Raw genomic sequence first — 16,889 nt, 5'->3', positions numbered from 1 at the left:
TCTCCCTCCCTACTTCCCTGTGCAGAAGCTGAAGCAGCATTACCTCCCCCTCCATTTCCCTGTGTAGCAGCATTTTCCCCTCCCCCCTACTTCCCTGTGCAAAAGCCGAAGCAGCATTCCCTCCCCCTCCGTTTCCCTGTTCAGCAGCATTTTTTCCCCTCCCCCACTTCCCTGTGCAGTAGCCACAGCATTCCCTCCCCCTCCGTTTCCCTGTTCAGCAGCATTTTTCCCCTCCCCCCACTTCCCTGTGCAGTAGCCACAGCATTCCCTCCCCCTCCATTTCCCTGTTCAGCAGCATTTTTTCCCCTCCCCCACTTCCCTGTGCAGTAGCCACAGCATTCCCTCCCCCTCCGTTTCCCTGTTCAGCAGCATTTTTTCCCCTCCCCCCACTTCCCTGTGCAGTAGCCACAGCATTCCCTCCCCCTCCGTTTCCCTGTTCAGCAGCATTTTTTCCCCTCCCCCCACTTCCCTGTGCAGTAGCCACAGCATTCCCTCCCCCTCCATTTCCCTGTTCAGCAGCATTTTTTCCCCTCCCCCCACTTCCCTGTGCAGTAGCCACAGCATTCCCTCCCCCTCCATTTCCCTTTCAGCAGCATTTTTCCCCTCCCCCTACTTCCCTGTGCAGCAGCCACAGCATTCCCTCCCCCTCCATTTCCCTGTGCAGCAGCAGGATTTCTCCATCCCCCTAATCTTCCCATGGTTTGGCCGACTCCCTTGCCGGAGTTATTTTTCAGTTTAAAGGTGCCGCGGCGGCTCCTCTAACGATCCCCGCCTGCATCGGAAGTCTTCTCTGAAGCAGGTGCGGCTTGTGACAGGAGCCGCGGCGGCACCTGTAAACTGAAAAATAACTCCGGTAAGGGATCCGGCCAACTGGCAGTTCAATTTGGAGCTTTGGTCTGCCCTGCTCCCTGCATGCCTTGCCGTATTGTATTTTTTAGTTGAAAGACGCGTCGTCGTCTTGTATATTAGATACAAGACAGGAACTTGGAATGATATACATCATAAGAGATTCCAAAGACTGACGTCTGTATAATTGATGATATGTTCACCACTACTTCACTCTAATACTCAATAAGGAAATTAGCTGATATTGTTTTTGAAGCAGATGTATTAACATATAACATTTATCATCTAATTTATTTGTTACAACTTTGAAAAAAGGTAGACTTATGTCTGGACTATAGGGAGCATGAGGTAACACCTCCCAGCCATATTCACGTAGTTTTTCAATGAGTGGAGAGCTTGATTTTCCCCACGACCAAAAAAATTTTGATGAGCTCAATTAAAAGACAAATGATGATTTTTGCTTATGATCATGAAGGCATCATCATCACATACAAAGTTCCATGTGGAAGAAGTGTCACAGAAGTGTATTATTGTGATTTTTTTCAAAAAATGCACAAAACCTGACCTCAGTTGCTCTTGGCTGGGTCACTCATTCTTCACGACAACATTCGTCCGCATATAAGGTATGTCATCATTGAAAAACTAAGCGAATACGGCTGGGAGGTGTTACCTTCCTACCGACTTCTGCATTGGCTGCCGATGGAGACACATGTGAAGTTTAAGTTTGGATGTTTTTGCTTTAAGATACTATTCGGTTTAGCCCCTAAATATATAACTTACCTTTTCTCTTTCTCAACCAACAGCCATAAGAGAAGCTCACACTTGAATTTTGTTTCTCCACCGGTTAGAGCAGGGGTAGGGAACACCGGTCCTCGAGAGCCGTATTACAGTCGGGTTTTCAGGATTTCCCCAATGAATATGTAGTGAATGCAAATAGATCTCATGCATATTCATTGGGGAAATCCTGAAAACCCGACTGGAATACAGCTCTCGAGGACCGGAGTTCCCTACCCCTGGGTTAGAGGATGTAAATTTAAAAGACTGATGTCAACATCTTTTCTCACATAAGGCAGCATTATGTGGTAAAGATCTGGAACAATCTTGACCTGTCCGGCCTTCTAACAAAGGTTAGGGGGCCTGAGTGGGGGTATCCTTTGGGGATGGGTCTGGGTAGGCTACCTTTGGGAGGGTAGGGGTGTCTGGCAGGAGGGACTGGGCATGCCTCCTACTGCAATCGTTGCCAGGAGTGGGGAACGGTTCCACGATTCTCTAACCAGCGCTTATGACAGACGCCAGTTAGAAAATCATGCCCCCCAGTACCTTAGTTTGAAACAATTTTATTGATGATAAAAATCACATATAGCATATCCAAATCATCAAAGTTTTCAATATACCAAACAATAACCAGTACCGAACACAACCCTCCCCTTGCAGCCCACCTCAAACCCAACCCCTCCCCCCCCCCCGGAATATCCAGTCCCGCCCTCCCTACAGTCTAGACCAGGGGTAGGGAACTCCAGTCCTCGAGAGCAGTATTCCAGTCGGGTTTTCAGGATTTCCCCAATGAATATGCATGAGATCTATTTGCATGCACTGCTTTCAATGCATATTCATTGGGGAAATCCTGAAAACCCAACTGGAATACGGCTCTCGAGGACTGGAGTTTCCTACCCCTGGTCTAGACCCATCCCATTACCTTTTTTAAAATCATCCCCGTGCCCTGACCAGTACCTTTTTAAATCATTCTCCTATACACCTCCAGTACTTTTAGATCACCCCCGTACCTGGTGGTCCAGCATGTATCTCTCCCTTGCTAGCGGCACACAGGTCAGGAGCGTGGATGTCAGCCATGAGCTTTCCGTGCTCCCGCCTGGTCCCGCGCCATTTTCTAAATGGCTGCCGTCAGTTTTTGAGAGTCCCATGAGAACTGATGCCAGCTGTTCAGAAAGCAGTGGGAGCACGGAAAGCTTGCTCCTGACATCCGTACTCCAGACCTGTGCGCTGCTAGTGAGGGAGGGATACATGCTGGACCACCAGGTACCACAATGGCAGGTGGGTGTTTTTAGAGGTGCGGCGGGGTATCTTATAATGGTGGTGGGGGGGGGGGGGTAAAATTTGTACCTTTGCTCCATAAGGCACACCGAGATTTCCACCCACTTTTGGGTGGAAAAAAGTGCATCTTATAGAGCGAAAAATATTGCATTGTTACATGCATTTTAAAAGAAGCACCACTTTTATTTTTAATCCTTTACTATGATTATATTTATTTACATACTTGGTTTTGTTTTTGTGTTTGTATGTAGATAGCACAACTCCTGAAGTAGGCAGGGTACCGCTGAAATATGGATCTGAGCTTTTCACTGCATGATTTTCAATAACTATTATGATTGTCATCTGCTTCTGAGACTTTGTTTTATGTTTTGGAAGTTCTTTCTTGCTCCTGCTCTCTGCTGTTGTAGCCTCCCTGTTTCCAAACTATCTAGTGTAGATAAGCACACAAACCATCCCATCCCAGTGCTGGCAGGTGTCCTGCTTAGGTGGTGGAGAATTCTTTACCCATTTTTTCTTTTTAAATATACATCATGTCACATTGTAAGAGCTGTAGTCCTGTGTTTTTCATTTTAAATCAGAACTACCGCTAATATAGTGTAACAGGAGGGCTGTCAAAAAACCAAGACAGGTATCAAGAAGCCTCCAGTGAAAGACATACTCAACTTATTTTCTCACAGATCAAAACAGAATTCCTTCTTATGTTGCCCGATTAGTATGCCTGAATACATAAAAGTAAACAATACCTTACAATGAGAACATCCTAGTCCAATAAAAAGAATCCGGATATCACCTGACATGTTTTTGTTTGCTGTTCTCTCGTTAATCTGCTATACACTGCTTCAGAAGTATCATTTTCTCCATGTGTAGCATGATTTTTTAATATGTATAAATGAAAATTATGGGAGACAAAAATTCTCAGACCTAGAGCAAAGAAGAACTACAAAAGCAACCACAGGGGAAACAAAGTTAGAAAAGATAGTTTTCTCCAAATTAGTAAGGCCCAATTTGTCATTCCTAACATGCAGACTGTATAAAAAATATTTCTAAGGAACAAATTGTCTCCAGGATGGGCAGGGTTCAGGAGTGCTTGCTGGTATATCAGTTAAATTCAGGGATTCTCAACACAGTCCTTATGACATACTAAGCAAGTCAGGCGGGGGTGGGGAGTGGACCGCCCTGGGCCCTGGCTTAGTGAGGACACTGGTGCCTCTCTGTTCCCCAACACGCTCTCCCTTCCCCCCAACTCTTTAAAATCTTTGCTAGCACAAGCAACTATTCTGCCTATTGCTCATGCTAGTCTGATTCTCTCCAAAATCACTTCCAGGTCACGGGGTCAGGAAGTGGCATCAGAGGGAAAGCCAGTGTGAGCAGCAGGCTGGAGAAGCTGCTCATGCTGGTGAAGATTTAAAAAGGTATGGGGATAGGAAGGGAGGGCACAAGGGAGGCATGTGGAGTAGAAGGAGAAGGAGGGGTGGAGATGAGGGTACAACTGCTCAGACACCTCCTACCTTTGCTACACCACTGAAGTCAGATTTTTACAATGCCCACAATGAATATGCAACTCTGTTGAATGTCCACGTCAGTCAAACTGTCCATTGTAACTTCCTGGGTTGACCCAACCTCTTGTAATGCAATTGGACTTTGAACTGAATAGGTAAAAGCAGAATAGAAAACCTGAGTAACATAGCTTAACAGCTACTAAATTTATATACATTGCTGTGCATGTAGGCAAATCTATCTTATGCATATTCATTGTGGGTATCCCAAAAACCTAACTGACTGGGATACCCACAATGAATATGCATAAGATAAAAGTCTGCTACAATGCATTTACATTTATTTATAATGCTGCTGTCCTCAAACCCTTTTAATGATGTCTGGTCACCACTGAAATAATTATTCTATGAAGAAGAGGTGTCGAACCTTGGCCCTCCAATCAGTTTTTCCATAATGAAGATACATGAGATCTATTTGCACATAATGCAAACAGTGCATGCAAATAGATCTCATATATATTCATTGGGGAAATCCTGAAAACCTAACTTGTTTACAGCTTCACAGAGCAAGGTTGGATACCCCTCCCTACCTTAGAGGCTTTTTCTAAAAAAAATTTAAAATTTGAAAAAAAAATTGTTTTCTCAATGCTCACAATTACAGGGTTGGTTATATAATTAACATTTCACATAACACCATTCAAACACGTAAGATGCCCTACTTTAAATGAATAATACTCTGTACCTCTTTTGTATTTGAACAGCCAAAAAAAAAAAAAAAGAAGAAAACCCTTTATTTTTGTTCTTTCCATTTGTTCTTTGGACTTTAGGGTGGTAATATTTGTTGTGGTGACAAGTAGTCAGGAAGAACTATCTACAAGTCTAATGATAACACCCATTACCTATACCCCCCCCAATATATATATATATACACAAAAAGTTTATCAGTTTTTTGGCACTAAAAAACACTTTCACTCCAAAGTTAATCCTGATCCCATCTCCATTTTTAGGTATCAACATACATGCCATTGATCAGGTAGTCCAATCTAGAATAATGTCTTCTCTGAAGGGATTCTAAGGCTGATCTACCCACCAGCACCATGATCAGTAACAAAAATGCCACCCCAAAACACAAAGCTGCTACAAGTCCACTCTTGTCACTAGGCTGAGAAATGGCACCGTATCCAACGCCTTTATTGTTGACAAGTTGATTTTCTTTGGAATTTATCAATTCATTATGTTGATTTACAGACTTCCATGAACCAGTTGAATTAATATTAGCTAAAGGAATAGATGCAGAGACAGTTTTTGTTGATTTCATAGCAGTGGTAGGTAGGTTTGTGCTTGGTCTTAGAGAGCCGGTTTGTATTTTTTTTGGCACAGGGTAGTTTGAAGCAGGATAAGTTGTAGAAACAGTCCTTGTTGTAAGCTGAATTGTTGGAGTAACAGCTGAAGAACTAGTCGAAGTTAGTTCTGTTGTAATAGAGGTGGTGATGGTAATTGGTTGAGTGGCAGTTAGAGTAGTGGTAGCCTTTGTTGTATCAGGTATGGTGGAGGGTCGAATAGTAGTGATCTTAGGAGTGGCTGTGATGGAGAAAGTTGTGGCTTGAGGGGTGGAGGTTGTGGCTTGAGTGGTGGTAGTGATGGTGGATGTAGTTGTAGCCTGAGGGGTGGGGGTTGTGGCTTGAGGGGTGGGGGTGGTAGTAGTGATGATAGATGTTGTAGCCTGACTAGTGGTAGTTGTTGCTTGATTTGTAGTATTAAGTAGGGTTATGGGTGGAATGCTGGAGTTGGTGGGCTGAACAGCAACTGGAGCTTTAGTTGGTGAGACTGAAACTTTCTTTATTTGAAATGACTCTGTTATATCAGAGTTGTTTTGATGTCTCTCATGTTCTTCAACTTCATTTGGAGAAATGTTTTTCTTATGTGAACTCTCTATCTTCTCTAACTGCTTGTCCATAGTTTCTGCCAGGTCAAGAATCTGAGCACTGATAGATTTTTGTAAATTATTAGAATTGTAGTTGCCCGCTGTGTTTTTTGAAGCAGAAGAATTTATTTGTGAAGAGGATGAATTTTCATGTAAGCGCAGATCTGCTTCCAAACGTCCACCTGAAAAAGTTAGAATTAAATAGTTTTAAATGATTTTCCTTACACAAATATAAATACTTAAGAAGTAGGACTACAATTTGGATCAAAAAGATTAATGCCAGCACTGCTTGTCACATTGAGGAGTAAAGAGCAGAACAAGACTATAACTAAAGAAAGGACCAGTCTACCTTAAATGATATACATATATACCTTCATAAGATCAAACCAAGTGTCCAAGTCGGGTGTAGAATAGAGAATGATCCTATAATGAATGGAAAAATGCAGGAGTGAGCTGGTCACCTTTATTTTACTTAGAACTGTATTATACTAAAATACTAATAATTTATTATTGGGGACAAAAAGACCTCAGGCGCCCACAGCTACTTCTTGTTAGAACTTGTCTTGACAAGTTAGCTGAAAGCGAGCTATCACTGGTCTAAAAACCCCCTTTTTCTATTTTATATTTAGTACTTAATACTTTCCTTTTTCAATAAATTATTTTTTCTTTTTAGTGTTCATCAAAGAAAAAAAAAAAGTCTAAAAAGTGGCCCAAATGGGTACTTGGACGATCAAAAACCAAAGCTGGTTTTAGACGTATCTAAAACCAGCTTAGGCCATTCCCCTGCCTCTAAACGCATAGAGCGAAAAGAGGCATTTTTAGAGGAGGGGAAAGGGCGGGAGGTGGGCCAACCTAGACATAGGCATACAACAGGTATAACCAAAAGTTTAGGCAGGTTGCTTAGTCGGCACTTATACATTTTGACTTAGACCAAATCAAAATAAGTATAAGTGGTGAAAAAGGGGCCGCTGAGCTGATGGCAGCTGCCGCGATCAGCTCAGTGGCTCGGCAACCTACCCACCCCTCACCGCAACCATCGCGGCAGGAGAGATGGCTCATCTCCCCTGTCGCGATGGCGATCACCCCTCTACCCGAACTGCCGCGACCTGCAGCAGGAGAAATGCCCAATCTCTCCTGCCATGGTTTGTGGCAATTCAAGTAGAGGGGTGATCGCCATCGCGGCAGGAGAGATAGCCAATCACGTGTTTAGCATTTAGATCCATCATGTTTTTAGCGTTTTCCTGCGTTTTTAACGGACTTTTTATGTCGAAATCGGCACATGCTGTGGCCATCTTGGATTGTCTTTAAAGTTTTTAAAACTATATTTTTTGGACTTAAAAGCTTTGTTTTTGCTCCAAACTTCACAGATGGCCACCTCAGGACAGGATGCCATTGATTCATGCCGTAAATCCGGTGGATGGCTTGTGGTTGCGCAGCCGTGTATTCTGTGCGCCGCAGCCCGTCAGGGGCGTATCTGGTGTGTGGATTCAGCACTTTCCTCCTCTGGAGAGGACTTGCTTTCCTCCATTGCCACCACAGTTGCGATTCCAGCGTCCGGGACACCGCAATTGCGCGAGGAGGGCATTTTCGCATAAACGCAGGTGCAGTTCCGGGAAAGTCTTATCGATCTTCAGACAATTTCAAATCTGAGTCCCGCTGATCGGCTCAGGCCGCTGAGGACTATTTTCCGCCGGACATTGTGGATATGTTGTCTCAGGCCTTCATGAGAAAGTGGGCTATGCCTGTATCTCCCTTTCAGACTGCGTTGCGGCAGTCTGTACAGCCTTTGGATTCCTGCATGTCAATCTGATCCTTGCTGGTATGCTTGAACATCAGCAGCAACTTCCCGCTATTGCATCACTTTCTAAGCCGTTGCTGTCGTACGCAATTCGGCGGGTTCTGTTGCGTGACTAGCCTAGCGGATCCAGGGATTCCCAGAACGCTTATTCTCACGATGTGGGAGAGTATCAGATGGTGTGCAGGCTAAGTCCAGTTGCTTTCCTAATTTTATCTCTGAATCCCTGCGGACATTGGGACTTGATTCCGACTGCAGTTCAGGCAGAGGGTTCGATCATGTGTTCCATGTGCCCGTTTTCCGCTGCATTTCCGGATCATGAGGACTCAGTAGAAATGCTCTTGGAGGTTGGGGGGCCCTTGAGGGTCCCCTGAAGTACACTAGGGCCATGGATAAATTGTATCCCATGGCTTCTGCATTTTCCATGCACCTAGTCCCGCCATGGGTGGATTCGGCAGTGGCTTAGGTCCCCAAACGTACCTCCTTGCCCTCGGATGGAGGGGTGGTCCTGCCAGATGTCTAGGTCCATAAGCTGGCTATTGTCTTGAAGTGCCCTTTTGATTCTGCTGCGACAGGAGTGCAAGCTGCAGCGGCCGCTTCCTTTGTGGCCCGGGCATGTCATACTAAACCTCTGTCATATTTTCGCTACGCTGGGAGCTTATTCAGTTTCTGCTAGGAGATTGTTATGACTTCTCCAGTGGTCAGGGGATTCTTCATTTAAGGCTGCTCTGAGCATGCTGCCATTCAAAGGGTCGCTCTTATTTAGCCAGGGTTTGGATGACCTTATGGCAAGTGTGCAGGACTGTTAGCCTCAGGTGCTTCCTGGCCCTGGTTCTCGTCCGCCCAGGGGGCCAGGATGGCTGAATTTTCGTCATTTCAGGAGTACCTCGCATGGAAGGATTCAACAAGGAATGAAACATGGGGGGAAAACTACAAAAAAATGCTTATATAAAGAAAAGAAAAAAGCTAAATAATTTCCAAACGTGTAATGCATACCTCAAGTGGATTCAGAGCAACAGACCAATAGCAAGAAGAGCAGGCAATTCAATTTTTTCACCACTAGAAGGTAGCAGCAATAATGGATTTGGACAGAGAATTGTGTCTGTTATTCTGTGCTGTTATGATTGAGTTGCTTGCTAGCTATGCTTATTGATTGTTAAAGAGAACAAAATCAGTATGGAGCTCAGTGTTCTAGACTGAGACAGAATGAGCTGCACAGGCACTCTGCAAACTCATTCAGATAATTAAATCATAAAGCTTTAGGATTATTGTTTGTATGAGAGGAAGGGATTGTATATGGTATGGATGGATAGACTGAAAGGCCATAACATAGTCTTTATCTGCTTTCAGTTTTCTCTGCTCCTTCTAAATAAATGGAAGGTTGGAAATTGTATGCAACACGCTGATTAAATGGTTTCTGTTAAAACTTTAAATTCACGAGAGCCACGGCGCCCTGGGAATGGTTGCAAGTCTGAAGTCCCTCACAATTCTGCAAGCTGGGCCTTCAGATGCGTGGACTATACTCTATTGCAGTGTATCACAAACTGTGTGCCACAGCAAACTACTGTGCCTTTTGAGATTTTAAGTGTGCCACGGCTCACTGGGCAGGAAGAGAGGCTCCTGCGCCTGTGTCGTATCTGCTGGGACTCCTGTCTTCCTTGTCTCCACACCCCCGGGCCAGCAGCGGAAGCTCTGTGTGCTTTTAACTTTGGCACACAGCTGCTGCTAGCAGTAGTTTACCCCCTGTTTCATCAGGCAGCCTTGGGGGCCTTTGTTAGGCCGGCACGCTTCGATGATGCGATGCGGGCCGGCCTAGCAAAGGCCCCGAGGCTGCCTAATGAAACCGGGGGTAAACTACTTCTAGTGGCAGCTGTGTTCCAAAGTTAAAAGCACACAAAGCTGCTGCTAGGCTAGGCAGGAGAGGTATTGCTGGACAGGGAAGGGAGAAGAGGTACTGCTGAACATGGGGAGCAGGGAAGGGGGAAGTGGTACTTCTGGATAGGGGGGAAGAGGGTTAGGGAGAAAGGGGAATGCTGGACAGGAGGAGGAGGGAAGGGGTACTGCTGGACAGGGGGGAGGTAAAAGGAAGGGATAAGAGGTGCTGCTGGACCTGGCAGAAAGGGAGGGAAAGGAAAGGTGCTACACACTGGAGTTGAGGGTGAGATGGTGCATGGGGAGAGAGCATGTTGGGTTGGGGAGTGGGAAGGAGGGATGCCACACAAGGGAATGGGCAAGGACAGAGAGAGAAAGCGTGAAGGCAGAAAGTGTTGGACTCATGGAGAGGGCGAGATGGATGGTGAGAACAGAAAGGAGAGAAGGAGAAATGTTACACTCTGGGGAAGGGGGAGAGGGCAGAGAGTGAAAAGTTGGACTCATGAAGGGAGAGAGAGAGAGAGAGAGAGATGTTGGATGGGGGAGGGAAGGAGTACCAGAGGAGAAGGATGCAGGAGGAAGAGAGAAAAAAAAATGTTGAACTGGTAGAAAGGAGGGAGAAATGTTGGACTGGGAGGGGGGGGTCAGAAAGGAGAAAGGAGGAATGGGAGGGAGATGGACTACAGGGGGCAGAAAGGAGGAAGGGAAAGAGAAATGTTACACTGAGGGGAGGAGAGATGACTAAAGGAAAGGAGAGATACCAGACCAGGGAATGGAAGGGAAGGAGGGGAGTCTGGTAGTGCTATAGAAATAATAATAGTAGTGGTAGTAAAGAGAGATGCCAGATTATGGGAAGGAGAGGAGAGAGATGCCAGACTGGGAAGGGGGGAAAGGAAAGAGAGAGACATCAGACCACTAGGGGGGGAAGGAGGGAAGGAGAGAGATGTCAGACCATGGAAGTAGGAAGGGAAGGAGAGAGAGATAGGAAGGGAAGGTAAGACATGGAAAAATAGATTTTGAGAAGAAAGCAGAAAAATGGAAATATTAAATGTTAAGTTAATGCCAAAGATGAATGAAAGACAGAAATTGAAGACAGAGAAAAACAGTCAATGGATAAGAAGGCCCTGGAAACATAGTTAAAAGCACAGAAAAATAAAGTCACCAGACAACAAAGGTAGGGAAAATGATTTTATTTTCAATATAGTAATTGAAATGTGTCAGTTTTGAGAATTTATATCTGCTGTTTATATTGTGTATATATGAAAAATGAATGGAAAAAAATTGCATTACAATTAGTAAAGGGGGTGGGATATGGAGAAGAGCTTGGGTGGGTCTAGGGTAGAGTTTCTGAGGTCTGTGGTTGGTCTATTTGTTAGACTTCCCTGCTGGCACGCCCTACTGGCATTTCAGGGCCTGTCTGAAGGGCCTCTGTACATGCATGGATGTCAGTGTGATGTCACAGCGACGTCCGCGCTGGGTGCCTCGAGCCGTGGCCACTACCTTTAATGTGCCCCAGCTCGAGAAAGTTTGAGAGACACTACTCTACTGCATGCAGAAGGTCACGTTTGGAAAACTTGGAATGGATGATTCATGCTCTTTACACGTGAAGCAACATGATCAGCCAAGAGTCAAAGTTCATTACATAACAAGGATAACGAAAATTGCTAAAGGGTGAGCTGTAATGGTAATATCTGTAAAGATACAGAAAGAGCACAGCTAGAAAGAAAAAAGGATAAGATAAAAACTATAATATCCCATATGACAGGGCTTGCTCAGCAGCTCAATAACATTGTTGCAGGCTCTATGAGAAACCCTAGTTCAAATCCTGTACCATGGATCAGTCTGGAAAGTTGCATAGGCAGCACTTACAGCAGAGGGAAGGAAGCTCCGGTCCTCGAGAGCCGTATTCCAATCGTGTTTTCAGGATTTCCCCAATGAATATGCATGAGATCTATTTGCATGCATTGCTTTCAATGCATATTCATTGGAGAAATCCTGAAAACCCGATTGGAATACGGCTTTCGAGGACCGGAGTTCCCTACCCCTGACTTACAGCCTCTAAGGTGGAGAAGCAGTTCTGGTCACCAACCAAAGGTGACACCTGGAGCCAGGAAGAGTTCTGGTGCAAGAATTCTGGCCACAGGAATATTGAAGCAATGACCAGACTAGAAACAGTTAAAAGAAGTAGGAGAGAGATCTGTTAAAAACAGGGGACAAAATACAAGAGTAGATGAGGAGGTTTTATGGCGGCAGGATCCTGGATCTGCTCCCACATAAGCTGAAAGGAGCAGATGCCAACTTTGTAGAGTAATGCCACATATGACACTATTCGTTGAGTGTAATGAAGTTGTCTATACCACAACTCATTCAATAAAGAAAGCTTCAAGAATGGAGCAGTTGTCAGATCAAAAAGAAAATCACTAAGGACAGTTAAGAAGTATACAAACACTCAGTCTGTACACATACTCAGTCTGTACATGGTATACAAATATACTGTAACATAACATGGTATATGAGAATACAAAACAGGACCAAAACACATCACCTGATGCACCAGCATGACTGGCAAACAACAAGGTGGCAAGCTTTCATATAGATGAGCCACCACAGAAACACCTTCAACAAACAAGCAAGACAAATTCTCAAACAGGGAGCATACCACCCACCATGCTAACTTCCACAGTGTGGGCTCCTCCAGCTACTGTTGTCCCCTCATCTCCACATACTGGTGCTTTAAGCAGTGGGGAAAAAGGGTGCTGTACTTCAAATCTTGGATCAGAGAAAAATGCATGTAGGTCAGGAGTATAATGCATGTATTACTACTGCCGTATCTACCCGAAAATAAGACCTAACCAGAAAATAAGCCTTAGCATGATTTTTCAAGATAAAAACAGAAACATGATGGCAGTTAAAGGCCAAATAGCCCATCTAGTCTGCCCATCCACAGTAACCATGATCTCTTTCTCTCTTTAAGAGATCCTACCTACATGCCTATCTCAAGCTTTCTTGAAATCAGACACAGTAATATAAGCCCTAACCCCAAAATAAGTCCCAAGATTGACTTCTGAAGCCCCCCCCTGAATGTCCGTGGCAGGAGGAGTGCCCAATTCCTCGTACCGCAACGGCGAATCCCCCCTCCTATGAGGCATCTGGGCAAATCAGAGTATTAGGCCCTTCACAATGCATCCGGGGAGGGGCCTGAGACTCTGATTGGCCCAGGTTGTATAAAGCCTCTCCCATGGAAGGAGCCTTATACAACCTGTGCCAATCAGAGTGTCAGGCTCCTCCCCAGTGCATCCCAAGATGCACTGGGGAGGGGAATTCCCATTTAGATGATGCAGGCAGCTTGCAGGAGTGGGTCTGCATCCCTCTTCAACTTTGCAGTAAGAAGGAGGGGGGTGGTGGAGATGGAAGCAGGCAGGGGTCACTTGCCAGCAGGGGAGAGTGGGCTTCTCTCCCTCTGCTGGGGCATTTGTTGGTTGTGTTTTGGGGTTGTTGTTTTTTTAATGCATTTTTTTCTTGCAACATAGATTTGGTCTTAATAAATCACAAAGTTTTAAATGGTTGCAACTGAAGAAGGCTATTCAGGTGGGGTTCCCTGAATGGAAAAATCTTAATAACCAGTATAGTCTGGAGTTCCTATGCTTTCAGGCGGACTTCCTGGGACACCAGGCCGCATGGTGGTATAAATTAATATCTGGATATATGAATAAAAAACCAAAGACTGGTCTCAGAGACATTTGGAGCATTGAGATCAAGCATCAAATTTCTGCATCTCAATGGCCACGTATTTGGTCTTGGAGAATGAGATGTACAGTGTCCGCATCTATGAGGCAAACTTGGTTCTTTTTGATACATAAAGCTTTTTGGACCCCAGTTCGTTTACAAAAGTTAGATAGCTCTAAGTCTAATAGATGCTGGCACTGTAATCTGGAAGCATGGGACATTGGATCATTTAATATTTTATTGTCCCTGTATTATGACCTTTTGGAAATCAATTTGGTCTCAAATAAATTGTCTATTAGAAAACCATGTAGCACTATCATATGATACTATTCTGTTCGGTATGTCAAAGAGAACAAAAAGTCAAATTTCATCAAGCAATAACAAACTTTTATTGAATATGACAGGAGTCGCCATGCAACATATTACCAATAATTGGAAAAATTATACTAATCTTGGTTATTCATTTTGGTGGAATTCGTTATGTCACATTTATAAGATGGAAAGAGTAATTGCTTTGCAGAAAGGGAATTATAATAATTTTATAAAGATCTGGAGGCCATTGGCAAATTATTGTAATGAGTAGACATCATTTTCCATTGATAGTATATTTATACATAGGGGGGAGGGGGTTGCTCTGAAATTTTATTAAATAATTAAGATTATAATATTTATATGTTATGTTTGATTGAAATAATTGAGGAAGGGTGGGCGGGAAGGGAATACCTTTTATGTATTTATGATGATAATAGAAAGAATTTCAAGTGTTCTGTAAAAGTTTTTAATGATGTAATGTTGTGCACTTGTTATAAGATTTAAAATGAATAAAGAATTAAAAAAAAGCATTTTTTCTGTACATGCAAATTTAGCGAATCTTCAGCTGCTATCCACCGACCTTATTTGCATCCGAATGTTTTTGAAAATGTCTTACTTTTTTAGATTCGCTATCAAAATGACTGCGTTAGCAGACCGTCGCTTTTTAACAAAGGTTTTTGAAAATCCTGCCATCAGAGAGGTTCTAGCAGCTCCATTATTTCATCTTTTCAATGCTTCTTTAGAGTGGCATGGTCCCGGAGGACTGGAGAAGGGCAGATGTGGTCTCTCTGCACAAGAGTGGAAGTAAGGAGGAGGTTGGGAATAACAGGGCAGTTAGTCTGACCTCAGTAGTGAGTAGACTAATGGATATACTTCTTAAGTGGAGGATAGTGAGATTTCTAGATCTGAATGGACTGCAGGACCTGAGGCAAATCTTGTCAGACAAATCTAATTGATTTCTTTGACTGGGTGACCAAACAGTTGGATATGGGAGGGGCGCTAGATATGGTGTACTTGGATTTTAGAAAAGCCTTTGCCATGGTGCCACATAGGCAGATGATAAATAAACTGAGTGCCCTTGATATGGGCCCTAAAGTGACGGACTGGATTAAAAACTGGTTAAATCAAGTTCAAGTTTCAAGTTTATTAGGATTTGATATACCGCTTATCAAGATTATCTAAGCGGTTTTTACAATCAGGTACTCAAGCATTTTCCCTATCTGTCCCGGTGAGCTCACAATCTATCTAACGTACCTGGGGCTATGGAGGACTGAGTGACTTGCCCAGGGTCACAAGGAGCAGCGCGGGGTTTGAACCCACAACCCCAGGGTGCTGAGGCTGTAGATCCAACCACTGCGCCACAGAAAAGGATGTCGTATCATTATTCCATGCTTATGTTTATACTACCATTTTGCCCAACATCAATGTTAACACTCACTGGTCTATAATTTCCCATATCATCTCTGGGGACATTTTTCAAAAATTGTATTTATATTAGCCACTCTGCTGGATTTTAAAGATAAATCACAAATTACTAAGTTTGTTTTTCAATTCTATCAGTACTCTGGGATATATACCATCCAATCCAGGCAGTTTGCTAGTCTTCAATTTGTCAAATTGCCCTAGTACATCTTCCAGTTTTAGAGATGTGTTTCAGTTTCTCTGATTCATCAGCATTGAATATCATTTCTGGAAAGAAAATTAAGTCTAGGCTGAAATAAAAGTCCTAGCTGTCCACCCACAAGCTCCCAGCTAAAGCTAAGTAACTAAACAGTTAACATGCAGTGAAAATTGCTATATTAGTAGCGACTAATGAGTGAAAATAAAAGATAAAGAGTAAAGTAAATAGATTAAAAAGAAGAAAACAAAAGTAAGAACATAAAGAGTTCTCAAAAGACAAATGATAGCTCACAAAGATTCATCTAACATCCGACACCAGTGAGCACTTAAAACCTTTTTCCCTTTGGCTACTAATTTTGAGTATAGGATTAGCGAGTAAACACAATCATTTGGATTTCCATACATTGATGCGTTTTTATGGTCTTCATTGACACATAATAGTAGGATTTTCTATACTGATATCTCTTCCACATCTTTCTTGGTAATGACCCAAGCAAAGAATTCATTTAATATCGCCACTATGGTCTTGTCTTCCCCGAGTGCCCCTTTTACCCCTTTGTCATCTAGCAGTCCAACTGATTCTTTTACCAGCTTCTTGCTTTAATATAACTTAAAAAGATTTTACTAGCCCCCTCTTCTACTAAACCTAGCGGTTTTAGCACAGGAAGCTGTGCTGAATGGCCCGCGCTGCTCCCGACACTCAGAGTTCTTATAAGTGTCGGGAGCAGCGCGGGTCATTCAGCGCGGCTTCCAGTGTTAAAACCGCTAGCGCGGTTTAGTAGAAGAGGCCCTATGTGTTTTTGCCTCCAACGCAATCTTCTTTTTAAGGTCTTTCTCTTTTGTCCTTATTAGTACCTTGCATTTAACTTGTCATTCCTTATGCTGTTTCCTATTATTTTCAGTCTGATCCTTTTTCCACTTTCTGAAGGATTTTCTTTTAGCTGAATTTCAAGATAAGTTGATTCAGCCCTGGTTCTATCCTACTGCATGGATGGCTCGCTAACTCCAGGACATTACATGCATTAAAACAAAATTAGGACAGCATCAAAATTTCCTGGAAAACAAAGATTCTCCAGCTCTGAAGATACTAAGGTTTTACAAAGCATTTATTGCATGTAAAAGCAGGTTTTATACACCTGAAACTGAATGGTGCTATATATGCATAAAAAAGGGGCATACAGTAACCGCTGCCTATTTTTACATGATATACATAGAGGCATTCTCAAGGGGCATTATTTGGCAGAGT

The 16,889-nt window shown here is 43.5% G+C and overlaps 1 protein-coding gene across 3 annotated transcripts in view; it reads right to left on the bottom strand.

Moving 5' to 3' along the window:
• Positions 1–3,539: 3,539 nt before the first annotated feature.
• MANSC1 (MANSC domain containing 1) overlaps positions 3,540–16,889 on the bottom strand; it is a 43,028-nt gene continuing 29,678 nt past the window's right edge. For 2 of the 3 annotated variants that reach the window (XM_033952206.1, XM_033952205.1), the window contains exon 5: positions 3,745–6,500. In XM_033952206.1, coding sequence (XP_033808097.1) covers positions 5,398–6,500 — 1,103 coding nt within the window. In that variant the 3' untranslated portion in view covers positions 3,745–5,397. Of the gene's footprint in view, positions 6,501–16,889 lie in introns of all 3 variants that reach the window. The other variant, XM_033952207.1, reaches the window with a different exon arrangement.

Source organism: Geotrypetes seraphini, chromosome 7, assembly GCF_902459505.1.
Source record: "Geotrypetes seraphini chromosome 7, aGeoSer1.1, whole genome shotgun sequence".
NCBI classification, from domain to species: domain Eukaryota; kingdom Metazoa; phylum Chordata; class Amphibia; order Gymnophiona; family Dermophiidae; genus Geotrypetes; species Geotrypetes seraphini.
This window is presented reverse-complemented; position numbering and strand designations above follow the sequence as displayed.